This window comes from Nanorana parkeri, unplaced genomic scaffold (assembly GCF_000935625.1).
Source record: "Nanorana parkeri isolate BGI_ZX_2015 unplaced genomic scaffold, ASM93562v1 scaffold109, whole genome shotgun sequence".
NCBI classification, from domain to species: Eukaryota; Metazoa; Chordata; class Amphibia; order Anura; family Dicroglossidae; genus Nanorana; species Nanorana parkeri.
In genome coordinates this window covers 263,462-277,682 of record NW_017306377.1, presented here as the reverse complement: position 1 = coordinate 277,682, position 14,221 = coordinate 263,462, and the positions used below count along the sequence as shown (strand labels likewise).

General features: G+C 42.6%; 1 protein-coding gene across 1 annotated transcript in view; it reads left to right on the top strand.

The window, feature by feature from the left end:
• The window catches only part of CCNL2 (cyclin L2), an 18,584-nt gene that overhangs the window by 3,841 nt on the left and 522 nt on the right, over window positions 1-14,221 (top strand). Inside the window, exons 3-12 of the mRNA XM_018553077.1 lie at window positions 4,185-4,259; window positions 4,396-4,505; window positions 5,732-5,852; window positions 5,946-6,010; window positions 10,654-10,753; window positions 11,004-11,108; window positions 11,207-11,348; window positions 11,451-11,568; window positions 12,269-12,355; window positions 13,902-14,215. Of these exons, the coding sequence (XP_018408579.1) occupies window positions 4,185-4,259; window positions 4,396-4,505; window positions 5,732-5,852; window positions 5,946-6,010; window positions 10,654-10,753; window positions 11,004-11,108; window positions 11,207-11,348; window positions 11,451-11,568; window positions 12,269-12,355; window positions 13,902-14,215 (1,237 nt within the window). The remainder of the gene's footprint in view (window positions 1-4,184; window positions 4,260-4,395; window positions 4,506-5,731; window positions 5,853-5,945; window positions 6,011-10,653; window positions 10,754-11,003; window positions 11,109-11,206; window positions 11,349-11,450; window positions 11,569-12,268; window positions 12,356-13,901; window positions 14,216-14,221) is intronic.

Genomic DNA, 14,221 nt, shown 5'->3' with positions numbered 1-14,221 from the left:
GTGTCTTTTTTTTTTTTTTTTTTGCGGGGGGGGGGGGGGGGGTCTGTCTGTGGCCTGTATGGGGACATTGACTGTACATTTTTCTCTTGCTGTCCATAGGAGAAGTTTGGTTTATAGATTGGAGAACAAACATCCCCATTCCCTCTCCTTGGTGTAAACGCTGGTCACACATTGGACTGATTGTATATTCTCCTTTTTTATTGATGGGGTGAGACCTTAAAGAGGAAATTCACCCCCTTTATCTTGTTGGGTTACCTTTTTAATAAACATGCTCGGTGAACCCAGCCTTCTGCTAATAATCCAATGCTCACCCAGTTGTGAGCCGCCATCTTCTCTTATTTTATGGGGAGCCGGCTGTCTCTTCTGGTTCTTGCAGCTGTTCACCTGATATGCTGTGGCGCATGCGCTGTAGATTGCCCCAAAGCCTGCGGGGGGGACTTGAGTATCCCAGGCAGTTGTGAACTGGATGTACATCATTATCGCCTAGGTGAAACATTTGGCAGTCCCTACATTGTATAGATACAATGGAGAAATGAGTGTAGACATGAAGAGGCAGGAAGTGTCATTCGCAGGATTACCTGGCGGAAATAAAAAAAAGCCTGGAAGAAACTAATGCAGCCACCACATCCAAGGACTGCAATATGTAACCTTTTTGTTTTTTGGTTCACATACACATTGAAATCTCATTCACAAGATGTTTGTGTCCAGGTGTGAGATCATCCCCAGGTAATTGCAGCCTGTGTAATTGCAACATGCGAATGGCTGTTGTCACTGTATTGTACAGCGCCTCCTGCCCCGCAGCAGATCACAAGTGTCTCAGAGGAATTCATGAGACTTATGCGATCAGCCTCATTCACAAATGTGAATGGGGCCTAACTTGCCTCTTCCTCACCCCAGGGTTGTCTCATTGCCTGTATAGTCTAGGCTGGTCCTCATTTTACACAGTCGGACTGTAATGTGTATGGGGAACTTTTACTCTCCTGTTCACACTCTTTAAGATCCTTGCCGTGTGACCCATAGGGAGCCAGACGACCTCTGCTGCAAACTCTCCAGCCAGTCCCTGGGTTCTTCTGTGGGTGCAGTGAGCTGATCCCATTCAGGCAGATGGAAGAGGCTGTTTTTCTTTGGGATGCTAGAAAAGATCTACATGGGTATGAATGGTGTGCACAGAGAAAGTCCAAGGTGGTGGACCGGCTGGGAAGTTTGTGGTGGCAGCTGTGCAGCTTCCTGTGGATGGGTTTATACAAGATGTATAGTTCATTGGAAGGCCTTTGTGTTAATGGAGCTGTTGGGGAAATTTAAGGAGATGGTAAAATCCAGTGGCCACATACCTGGCCTTACAGATGTTATAATTAGGGATGCACCAATATATCGGCCGCCCAAACATATTGGCCGAAAGTGCCATTTTTCCTGCCGATACAGCGGCACATCCCTGGTTTCTTTCCTCCCCGCTGGGCGCTGCTCTGTGTCCCAGCGGGGAGGAAAGTGACAGCCGAGCGCTGCGGGAGGGGAGTGATGTGACCGGCTGGTGTCTCTCCTCCCACGTTGCCTATCGCAGAGTGGTGTGGGGACGGAGACAGCCCCTGCTGTCACTGGAGGCTGGGCTCTCCTCCCTGCTCCGCTTGCTCAGCCTCCTCTGACAGCGTGTCGGGAAGGAGAGCAAGAGCAAACTGAGTGATCGCTGAGTGTTTGTACATAATTGAGGACAGAGTATGGTTACTATAACCTCAATTATGAATGGGAAGTGATCTACATCACCTCCTGTTCATTCATGATTGTGGACATGGTAAACATACTCTGTCCATGTTATCAATGAACAGGAACACTCATGATAGAGGATTCCTGTTTATTGATGACAAAGGACTTTGTGTTCTCTTAAAGTTTATAAAAAATAAACACAAATAAGATATTGAAAAAATTAAAATACATTTTTTGTTTTTGTTTCGGTCTGACATTTTCTGACAATTTTTTTTTTATTTTGGTTTTGTTTCGGTTTTTACATTTCTATTTTGGTGCACCTCTAGTTATAACCAAATGATTGTTCATCTCAAATCTCATTCAGTGTTACTATGCAAGTACTGACCCTCCCCATTCATTGTAAGACCGTTTCATGGCATCTCTATAGGAATTAAGATTGTCCAAAATGGATGATCGCTTCTGGTCTTCACAGATATTATCCTCAGTGATCGCTTTTCAGGGTGTATGTGGACCTGTTTTTCACACATTTGTTTTAGGATGTGGAGCGGTGTGACCTGGAGGTGGTGGAAGGATTGCAGACACTCTAATGAGGCTTTCAGGACAGCCAGACATAATAATCTTCCTTGTCTGTTCTGTCTCCTTCTGTAAACAGGTTCATTATCCGGGCCGTACACAAGCAGAGCTTTACCCATCAACTGCACCTGATTTTTATTGTATATTTGTAGCTGCTGACAATCTGGTTTTGTGTAGAGTTCTTTGTGCTGGGTACCCTCCACTTTTAAAATGGCCTTTTCTGAAGTTATTTCTGATCACATACTGATATGACTTAAAAATTTATTTTGTAAAAGTAACATTTTTAATTTACTCTTTGAGGTGTTTAGCAAGTAAGGCTCCATTCCTACATGAGTGGTACGGCCAAATTCGCGCATGGAACTGCTCTAAACCTTAAAAAAAAAAACATGAGGGCAATTTATCAAAATCTGGAGCAGTTGCCCATGACAACCAATCAGCTTCTCTGTTCAGTTAAGATCTGAAAATGAAAGAGAGAAGCTGATTAGTTACCATGTACGACTGCTCCAGATTTTGTCTCCTCCAGTTTTGATAAATTCCCCTCAGTGCATTGTTCAGACTATTGCAGGGACCGCTCGGTACCAAACTGCGTGTCCAACAAAATAGTCCAAGTGCGATTTTCAGGGGCAGATTTTGCACGTTCACGGCTATAGTAATAGCCGCCAACTAGCAGGATCCGTGCAGTTGTAAACATTTTAGATTTTTCGTGCCGTGCTGTCTTCCGCATGGCAAACAGTGGGGGGGAAACACTATGTCAATGAAGGCTTGGAGACCATGAGGGGAATTTATCAAAACTGGAGCAGCTGTGCATGGCAACCATCAGCTTCTCTTTCATTTTCAAAGCTGATTGGTTGCCATGCACAGCTGCTCCAGATTCTGTCTGCTCCACTTTTTTGATAAATTCCCCCCATGTTTGGCAAATGCTGGCATATAATTGAGCTGTCCAAAGCATTTGATTCTGCATTGCTGGGAGCGGTGATCTTGTGGTTCACTAAGAACCAGGTACTGACCTCTGAGGCTGCACAAAAGTGGTTCTCCAGGTTTTGGGAATTTCCTTTTTATTGAGCTGGCTCACTACTCAGTAAAGTGACTGTCCGCTCTGGCTGGATACACACGTGTGATGGCACACCACAACACATTATTGTGACTGGTTTGTGCATTGCCAAAAATAGTAGAGGTGTATTTGGCGCCCGTTCAAGGGTATAGGAATATGCTGCTTAAAGAAGAAATGAGCCAATTATAAAGGTGAGGTGTGGAAGCCTATGCGTGTCTGTCCATGTGAGTGGTTATTAATACAGCTCTATGCGTACTGCTAGTTGCGTAAGACGCCATTCAGGAAGTGGCTGGAGCCGGCTGCTAGAGGGAGGTAGAAACATCGGGACATGATGTAATCGCTCAAGCAGCTGCTCTTTTGTTCTGTTTCTGGGAAACCGATACAACCCTGTTCAACAGGAACATACAGATCGTCGCATTGCCAAAACTGATTCACCGTCCCTCCCCTTGATTTCCTCATTGCCTTGGGAACCCGGATGACGTGTGACTGCTGCTTATGGTACACATTGCTCTCTTGTATAATGTCACAGAGATGCGTTAATGTTTTCTGTCAACTGCAGTCTATATATTAGTTTCTCCCTGAAAAAGCAATGTTTACTTGAAAAGTTGGATGTTAACAAATGCTAGTTTTGAGTTGCATTTGAAAGCTGACTTTAGTGCTGCTGATCTGTACGCAAAGGTGTGAACAGCCTCCATTGACTTCAATGCAGATCTTTGTTTTGCGTGCTGACCCCTGACTCAAACCGTGGTCAATGTCACATTCACTACCTTATAAATATGTATTTCAGGTGTTTTTTTTTTTTTTTTTTTTTCTGGATAACTGAAATCTTGCCTAAACGATTTTAAATTTTTATGTTTACCAGGTGGCAATGGCTACAGGACAAGTATTATTTCAGCGCTTCTTCTACAGTAAATCCTATGTGAAGCATTCTATGGAGGTAAGGGAAAGAAGCCTCTTTGCTTTATCCCACGCCTTTATAATTATAAACAATTGTATTTCAGTTGTTTACATTCTGTTTTGCATTTCCTTTTTATAAGCAAACCATAAATGCTTTAATTGTATTTTATTTTTAGCATGTTTCAATGGCCTGTCTCCACTTGGCATCCAAAATTGAGGAGGCACCAAGGCGCATCAGGGATGTGATTAATGTATTTCACAGACTTCGACAGTTAAGAGAGAAGCAGTAAGTTCTCAATCGGGTTGCTCTAAAACCTAATTTTCAGCAAAGTTTTACTAACACTTTTTTAATACTGGCCATTATATGGTGCTTAGATTGACGTTGTGGGACCCTTTGAGCTTATGTTTTAATCACATTTTAAGGCTATTAAAAGGTGTGTTTTTTTTTTTAAATGATCTGTGTGGTGATTGGCACTGGTATCATTTTACAATTGCCAGTCTCGCATATCCTTAAATCGAACTCAATACAGAGAAAATGCTAAATATAGATTAGGGGAATGTCACTGGAGTAACTCCACAACTGACGCATGCACCTTAAGACCCCATTCACATTTTCCGCTGACAAATCGCTCAATGTAGCTCATCCAATGCATTGAAGTGGAGCTGGTCACGTCTCACAACTCAATGTCGCCTGTAGCTTGTCGCTCGAACATGACCTATCTTTCCAGCTGATTCTGTGCGATTTGGCCTCAATATTATTTATTACTATTATACAGGATTATGATTATATTATACATTATTATACAGCAGTCTATCAATAGGCTTTGATAGACTGCCAAAGAAAGTGCGACAAACTGCAATGTCGCTCAGCTGAAAGCTGAGTGATGTAGCTCAGCGTGAATGGGGTCTAAACCAACAAGGTTGGGCAGTATTGCTAAACTATAGGTGCATATCTCTGCAATACATATCTTCCTATCCCTTTTAGACACCCTGTAAGTACAGAAAATACCTGTTAATCTGCCAGAAATGCATTCTTGCAAGCTCTGCATATAATCAGGAGGTGTGTGTATAAAACTATAACATAAGAGCACATTAGATTGCACCGAAAAAACAAATAAATGCATTTACTAAAGCGTTCGGGTTCGTTTTTGGTTTCGGGTGTATAAAACCAGGTTGATTCCCAAACAAAGTGTTCTGTATCTAGGCAGCTCTATAGTGCAACTTTAACAGGGGAGGATGTGCTGAATGTAAGCCATGGCCAAGCATTTGCAATACCAATAGTCCCTCCTTTGGTAGAGGCAACGTTGACTGCTTGTAGATACTGGATGGTTGGTTCAGAAACCTCCTATGCGTGTTTGACAGGGCCAAGCAATCGCCACTTATACCGATGCTGAACTGTTTTTAAGAATCCCAAAAAGAAAACACTTCTAATCCTGCCCTTTTGCTAGAGTTTGATTTATTGCATCTGGTTCCTACACTGAGGCCTGAAATACTGAATGTGTTCTTCTGTAGGAAACCGTCACCAATGGTGTTGGATCAGGACTATGTGAACTTGAAGAACCAAATCATTAAAGCTGAGAGACGGATCCTAAAGGAATTGGGTTTTTGTGTCCATGTGAAGCACCCCCACAAAGTGAGTCTGAGTTTGTTCTGTGAATGTTGTGTGAATTGATGTTCCCACGTTCCCCCTTCTAATCTTCTGAAATCTTCTTTTTTTGTTTTTCAGATTATTATGATGTATCTTCAAGTATTGGAGTGTGAGCGCAATAAGCATCTTGTCCAGACATCATGGTGAGTCACTTGTTCTCATGTATCCATCAAACAGATTGGCTATACGGTTAACACTCTTCATGGCTTGCGGGAAACGTAGGGCATTGCTTCGCACACCCTGGCGGCCCCAAAGGCATTAACAGTTCACTTGATTGCAGCTGTTGACTTAGAAGATCTGATTGAGAAGCGCTTCAGCTTTGCCATGTTTGGAGAGAAGAGCAGGGAGCGATATTAAGTGTGCCAGTGTTGGCGCCTATTCAAGACTCATCTCATGGCTTTTGAATAGCAAGTAAAATACCCGAAAGTGTTCTGATTTTTAATACTGTCGCCCAGAATTACTGATTTATAGCCCCGATGTGTCAGCGTTTTCTTACTGGTACCTGGAGCTGTGTCTTCTGGGACGAATGCATTCTAGCCCTGGCTCAGTCTCCTGTAAGAAAATGCTTGTACATTAGGCTCTAACTGTCCATTTTAGCCACAACTATAGACCAGTGACAACTGTGTGTAAATATCCAGTGATCTGAACTAGATTTAAAGTGAATTTGTCATGGAAATGTAGGTACATCAAGACTTATAATGTCCAGTCCTTGGATGTGGTGGCTGCATTAGTTTTCTTTTTATTCACTTTAAATGTACAAATGCACATTTTCTACACATACAGAAAACCACATGTTGTTCCTGCTAGAAATTCATGTCCTTGTGACTTCTGTGCGCTAAATGGAAATCTGTTAGCTGTTTTTTCCCAAGTCGTCCAGGGCAGTATCAGAGAGATGGGATCCACCCACCTAAAACAGAAAACTCATCACCTGCAACTAAAATAAAAGGGGCGTCGCCACCCAACGACCGGTTTATTGTGTTTCCTCCGGCCTAACAGGAACCTCGTAAATTTGCAATGATGGGGGCAAGGGAAGTTCTGTAGTCCTAACACTTCCTGTGCTAGAGCAACACTGCTCCTCCATATACTCAGTACAGGGATTGAGTCTTGTCACTCTGGCAGGATCATTAGGCAAAAAGAATGCAGCCTCCATATCTGAGGACATCATATTTTGTTGGGGAGGGGGGGCTGTTTTAAAAACTCTTTAAGGTACTACCAATGCTTGGAGACAATTGCCTTCCCCATTCAGGACAAAGTGACGCTGTCTGTAAAGCTGTGAGAATGCTGTACTACTCTGGGAGCCCTTTCCTCTGCTACAGGTGCCACCTAAAAATTGTTTCAAAGCTCAGGGGGAGAAGTGATGTCACCCCCTCTGTCAGCAGGGGAGTACTGAATATAATGGTCATGAAGTGGGCTTTGCACAGTCCTGAGTGGGCAGGGTGAAGAGTGTCTCTAAAGTCATGAATGGCTTCTGAGTAGGTATCACATGGTGCCTATGTGTGCGTCTTTTGCTTCAAAGCTTTATACGTAATGTATTTTTAAGAGGGTGTTGATGATGATCTTTGTGCATGTCATGAATCGTCAGACGTCCTATTTCTAATGGTCTTTTAATATTGATCATGTGCCATGCCATTATTGTTGATAATTGGGTAAAATGTTGTAAGGGGGAGGGTGGTGGGGAGTATTTGATTGAACTGTCTGGTACTTTTGTGCTAAATGGATGGAGAGCCTGTTTTAACTGTGTTTTCTGTACTCTTTTGATCAAAGGCTAGCCTCTGAGGGTAAGTGACTAAGACTTCTCCTCTGCTGTCCAAGCGCTTTGGTGCACGGATAGCTGCCGTCTTCAGTCAGTCCCAAGCAGGTTCCCCACAAAGAAGGCTGCCTCTGGTCAGGTGGTATATCTACAGCGGATTGACGGGGCTCATCGCTCCACGTGGTTTTCTTTCTTTTCATGCTTGTTCTTACAATGGAATTTACACTGCTTTGTTCTGTTATATCCTTAATATTAAGATATTTATAATTCACTGTATTTTACACTTCTGTTAAGTAGCTACTCTATTTTGGATTGACAGATCATTTTAACAAAAGTCAGATTGCTAGTGGGTTGAACTATCCCCATGGCAGTGAGATTGCTGTGCAAGATTCCTAAGGCCACATATTTATATATCTTATAATGCAGTGGGTGAGGCAAGGGTGGGACAGCTTCCCCTGCAGATTTCTACAAAAACCTTTTATGGGGGATTCAAGTCACCAATGTCCTTTTTTAAGCTAAATTCATTTAATTTTGTTTGTAAGAACCTTAAAGACCACTGTATGTTCCATGCCTTCATATTTTTCTCCACAAATATATAAAATGTTTAAAGTAGCAACAGCACAAGGCCCTGTTAATCTTCCCGTTGATCCCTGAGAAGCCTTCATGGTTCTTGGGCAGTACATGGGACCTTATCTTCCTGAGTAGAAATTGGTCCCCTGCCTCTTGTGCTTCCATCCACACTGTGCATGCCAGAGCCTTTACTTTTACATTCTTGTGTATGACAGTGGTGAAGTTTAAGAACCATATAGAGAGTTAAAGCATAAAGTATATTTCCACTTTTGCACCCAAATTGGGATAACTGTATATATTTGTTACATTCCTATAGCATGACTTGGAAAAATACTTGGAATGTATAGCTTACATTTTTAAGTGCATTTTCCTTTAAATATTTTACCTAGCTTTCTCCCTGTGTAATGTTTAGGAGGGGGCTGTGGAAGTTATGTTTACTTTAGATCGCTGTCTGTACTGTGCTGGCAGATTTCATTATCAGTTGTAAACTTTATCTGAACAATGTCTATACTTAATGGTTAAGCTGGCCACACTGGGAATTGTATCCAATTCTTGATGAACCGGCCAAAATTCACACCGGGGTGCCACTGTTGGCACCCTTTCGGCCACCGTCCCTCAATTAGCTGATTGAAGGAGCTGGTCAGAAAATCTTTGAACTAACAGCGAATGAGCTGTGTTCGGGTACTCTTGACTGTGGCTAGCGGCCGCTGTCAGAATACAGTGAAGACATCGTGAGATTCCTCGATCAACGCTCATAGCCGATGGAGGAATCTTATTTTATTTTTTCATTCAGCCTGCGGGTTGAACGGAAAAACAAAAAATATAAAACAGTGTATGGCCAGCTTAAGAAAACTTAAAAGCATTGTATGTTAATGAGAAGCAGCTCAGTTTGTCCACTTTCAGAGTAGCCTTCAATCTGTTCAAAGGCCTTCACTAAAGAAACATCTGACAGACCAGAAGGAGAGGGAAAAAAAATATAGATCTATCTGAAATTAGACTGCAAAAGTGGAGTTACACTTTAATCTTCCCTTGCACAGAAAACGAGGATGCATGTAAAGCTTCTGAGTTTAGAATTAAAAGGGGATTCTGCAGGTATTGATCAAGTCCTTGCTGGCATTTGAGCTGCAGCAGTGTTGGGTTAGGTCTACTTTTCATCCAATCAAATTGGGGCACACTGCTTTAGTTTCCTTTTTATTGCAGCTTCACATAAGGCTAAAAAATTGGCCCGCATCCCATACACTTTCAAATCCCATGTGGAGAACGATACAAAGGCATGTGGGGGGGGGCACATTTACCATACATACTGGTGTTAATCATGTCATCAGAATTCCATATTTTTATAAAGTTCTGTGAAATGTCATGTCTTATTCTGGCCACACAGATTGTTTTAGATTTGAAATGTCAGATCAGCAAAATTTACTATTAGTAGTGTTTGTCAAATCAGATATTTGAATAGACAATTTACACTTCCTAGTAAATGATGTTCTGATATGTGGCTTTAGTACATTTTAGGTCCTATTTTAAAGGAAACCTGTGCTGTGAGATGCCTTGGCTGCCACTGCATACGTCTCCCAAATAAAAAAAAAAACCATCTCGGATCCCATCTGTCAGCCCAAGTCTTCTCGGTACATGTTTCCTTAAAAAGTGAGCCTGTGGCCAAGCTATGGACATTTAAAATTTCTACATATAATAACAGGCAATAAATGAGCTTTAAAATAAGCCCTTTTGACCTTTTTGTAGTTGAAGGTACTGTGGAATTATTTATTTATCCTCAGAGGAAAGGTACTCTTCTATTCTCAGTAGTGGCTTTTGCTCTACCACCTCACAGCAATGACTTGACAGCCTGCAGGCCTTCAATGTCTAATGCAAACACAAAGCAGGAACAGCAGAGTTCTGAGCCATGGCTTAAGTTGAACTTCAAGGATCAGTTGTTCCAAGATGGCTGTAGCTACATTGTCAGTAAAAATGTATTTTAAAGCTTATTTGCTGCTTGATAAGAATATTTGAATGGCCATAGCCTAAGTAATTCTGCTTTAAGCCTCTGACTGCTAACTGGTTTAGAATTTTTTTACAGTGTTTTGCAGCATATCATTGCTTTCCCCTGGAAAATGCAGACCTGAACTATACATGGACATCTTCCAGTTCCTCCACACAAGTGGATCCTATAATAACTGACACCCTTATATGACCGCATTTTGCCAATGGACTGTTTCAGCTATAGGATTTGGACCTCAGTATGGACATTGATCAACAGCCTTGCTAGTTCTAAAGGCCGTACTGTAACTGTGATCACAGCTATGTATGCATGAATACACTTCAGTTATAATAGACTCTCCATCCTTCACAGTTCAACTCTCTGCTCCCCATAATTGAGACTGGGCACCCAAACGGTAGATTGTTAGTAACACTTAAGTATAGTTCTAGAGCAGTTGTAAGTGTGCGATTCTTCCATTTTTATCATTTCAGGAACTATATGAATGACAGCCTTCGCACAGATGTATTTGTAAGATTCCACCCGGAGACTATTGCTTGCGCTTGTATCTATCTGGCTGCAAGAACACTAGAGGTTAGTGTGTTCAGTGTTGCTTTTTCTTTTATGATCAGAATTTTTTTAATCAAATAAAATTATATTTTCTAAACAAATGTTTGGTTTGTAAGTTGTCAGTCGGCTGCCTAAAAAACCCCAACTCTTCTAAATTTTATGATATACCATTTTCAGGGGTATGGCATCCTGTGCCTTGATTTAGGTCATTCCATTTAAAATCAATGATCAGAATGTGTATATGTGAACTAAAGTTTACTGTAATCTCTTTTAGATTGGTCTCCCAAATCGCCCGCACTGGTTCCTTCTGTTTGGTGCTACTGAAGAAGACATTCAGGAGATTTGTGTTCAGATTTTAAAGCTTTATACCCGCAAAAAGGTACCTTGCCTTTTTATTCTTGTGCCTATGTTTGGCCCGGTCAGTACTCCTAATGCTGCTTTCTAAAATTGCTTCTGTTCTCACTCTCTGATTTTTAGGCTGACATGACTGTTTTGGAAAGCAAAGTGGATAAACGAAAGCTGCAGCTCGAGGAAGCAAAAGCCAAGGCAAAAGGATTGCTCCCTGATGGAACTCCAAGGCTGGACAATGGTCCAGAATTCTCTCCAAACATAAAAACTGGTATGTAGTGTTCCAACCAGTCTTGATGTGTGCTTTTCATTCTTTCCTTTTTTTTCTTTCTCCTTTTTCTTTCCAAAGCTAACAACTGTTTTTGTCTTGCAGAGTCTCCTAAGGACGGGAAAATGAACAAGTCTTCACCGATGACCATGCATGCACTGAAAAATGCCAAAAGGAAAGTAGATGGAACAAAAAAGTCTTCATCGGCAAGTCCGGTTAATGGGTAAGCTTTAGACATTGGTGTATTCCACTCTGGCCCACAACCACCCAGTCAGTCCTTCTTGGAGTGCAGGAATACCTAAAGGCCAAATTGTTGGGGAAGGGGTTGTGGCTAGGAATGGCAGCAGTCACACAGTTGAGTAAGTGATTCTGCATAGCTATCCAGAATCACTTATTCAACTGTGTGACTGCTGCCATAGACCTACTCGGGGTATTAAGTTGTGATGGATGCATTTCTGTTGACCTGAATCTGTGATGTAGGTTGGCATCGGGTGTGAAAGGGTCTTACAGCTTGAGGTATCTTCAGAGTGCCCTGGAAGCACTGAAATCATCAGGCATTCGGTTATACAAACACCCATTGATTTGATGGTTGTCCACACTGACCAGCAGTGAGATGCAGGATTATCAGTCTAAATTGGCTTCTTTAATTTAGAGTTGATGTCGGTGCCATGAGTTTCTGGGCATATAGACCACAGCTGAAGCCATGTGTAAGATGCATTTAGAACTGCCTGCTAGCTTACTTTAGTCCACTTTACTACCCTTATAAATGATTGGGGATAAAGATTCCGGTTGGAAAACTTTTATACGACATCTCGGTCTGTATGCTCTGCTTGCCTTGTTAGATGATGCCAAGGATTAACTTGGAGGGCAGATCCTGCTAAAGCTTGGATTAAAAAGTGCCTTTTTTTGTTTTTGTTTTCCAGCGTTGTTAAAGGAAGGCACAGCAGAAGCGGAAGCAGAGAGAAGAGCTATTCCCGGTCCCACTCTCGATCTGGGTCTCCAAAAAAGAGGTGAGTTGTGGAGCCTCTGTTTTTAAAATATAAAAATTTGGTCTACAAAGCTGTAGGTTACATTCTTCCCAGCACATCAGTATTAAAGATGAAGGGTTTTTTGTTCACGTTTGCTAGTTTAAAGGCGCTCATCTCTTCAGGGCAATTGACTGTTTCTTCTAATAGCCCACTGGCCCGGCAAAGGAAGAAAAACTGAGCTTATTGCCAGGCATGGACTTTGTTACATGGTGGGGGGGTAATGCTGGGTAAGCTCTGACACTAGTGCTTACCTTGGATGGGAGTGTGGAAAGGTGAATATACCTTGCTGGGTAGTGTGCTGTATCTGAAGACACTCGCTTTACCTTGATGGGTGGGTACAATTCTAAATGCTGCCTTGGGAAAAACTGTAACCTATGCAAAAAATGTGAGTCACAGTAGTAAGGCGTCATGTGAAAATCATTGGAGTTTACCTTAAAGAAGAATGCTGGGGAAAATGTATTAACCCTTGCGGTCGGCCTACTCCTGCACTGCAAGGATTAACTACTCATTTGTGTCGAAGAGCTAAAAAAAGTTATACTCAGCCAATCATTCGAGCCTCTCCATCTGCAGTGGTCTAAGAATCCTCGTGTCATAGCATTCTATACCAGTGTATAGACGTGAGGGCGCTGAGGAACATTCCATTTGTGCAGTGGAGGTGACGCGTTTCAGTGGCCGGAGAAGCAGACTGGCTCGGGGGTTCGGGTGGGTAACTTTTTAGCACCTAGACAAAACGACCTGCCAACCCTTGATGTGCAGGGGTAGCCCCACTGCAAGGGTTAATACATTTTCCCCAGAGTTCTTTAAAGTGGTGGTAAAGGCAGTAAGGGGAATTCATCAAAATCTGGAGCAGCTGTGCATGGCAACCAATCTGCTTCTTCAGTTTGTTCAGGTAAGATTTGAGAATGAAAAAGAGAAGCTGATTGGCTGCAGTGCAAATCCGCTCCAGATTCTGCCTGCTCCAGTTTTAATAAAATTTGTGTGTACACTTGTGCTGCTGGTCCCCAAAACAATGCTCCGGACGTCCTGGTTGCGGGGGAGGAGATTGAGGACACAGGCGCTATGAGCGTGGCCTGCCGCAGGTCTGCCTATGGATGCACATGGCTACTGCACGCACGGCCAGGAACGCACACACGGGTGCCTCCACAGCAGCTGCTTTGCTGATATAGGCACCCGTGCAGGGGTGGCGGAGACGGTGATGCGGCGACGCTCTCTAAAAAAAAAAAAAAAAAAAGGAATTGAAACGCATGTGGAGTTTTTTGAGCAAGGTTTAATGTCACTTTAAGTGCCCAGATTTATCTTTTAAAACCAAGTACTGTGTTCCTGTACAGCATAGCAATATGTTTGCGTTCATACCCTCCTCCCCAGCAGTATTGCCTTTCCTTCCCCCTCCTTTATCTAGTGTAACATGACTGTAGTTCTAGTTCATGATCCTTGTGCTAACCGTTTATTTCCTGGTGTTTTAGGAATTACAGAAGCGGTGTGTTTATTGGTGAAGCTGTTTTAAGCCATTTCTTTAAACCCTTTTTAGGAAAAGCGAAAGTTACTCTACATCAAGCGGGTCAAAATCCCGTAGTCATTCCCGAAGTCGTAGCGATTCCCCTCCACGAAAACAAAATTATGGCTCTCACAAAAGTTCTAAAGGACAAGTGTATGGAAAGAGTTCCGACTACAAATACAGCGGACAGAAGAGAAGATCTCGTAGCAGAAGCTCCTCTCCTTCTTACAGCCGATCGCGTGAAAGTCCAGACGCTCGGAAATACAAGAAGAAAAGCCACTACTACCGCGAGCGCAGGAGGGAACGTTCCCGATCCTATGACAGGGTGAGCCACCGAAACTATGACCGTGATT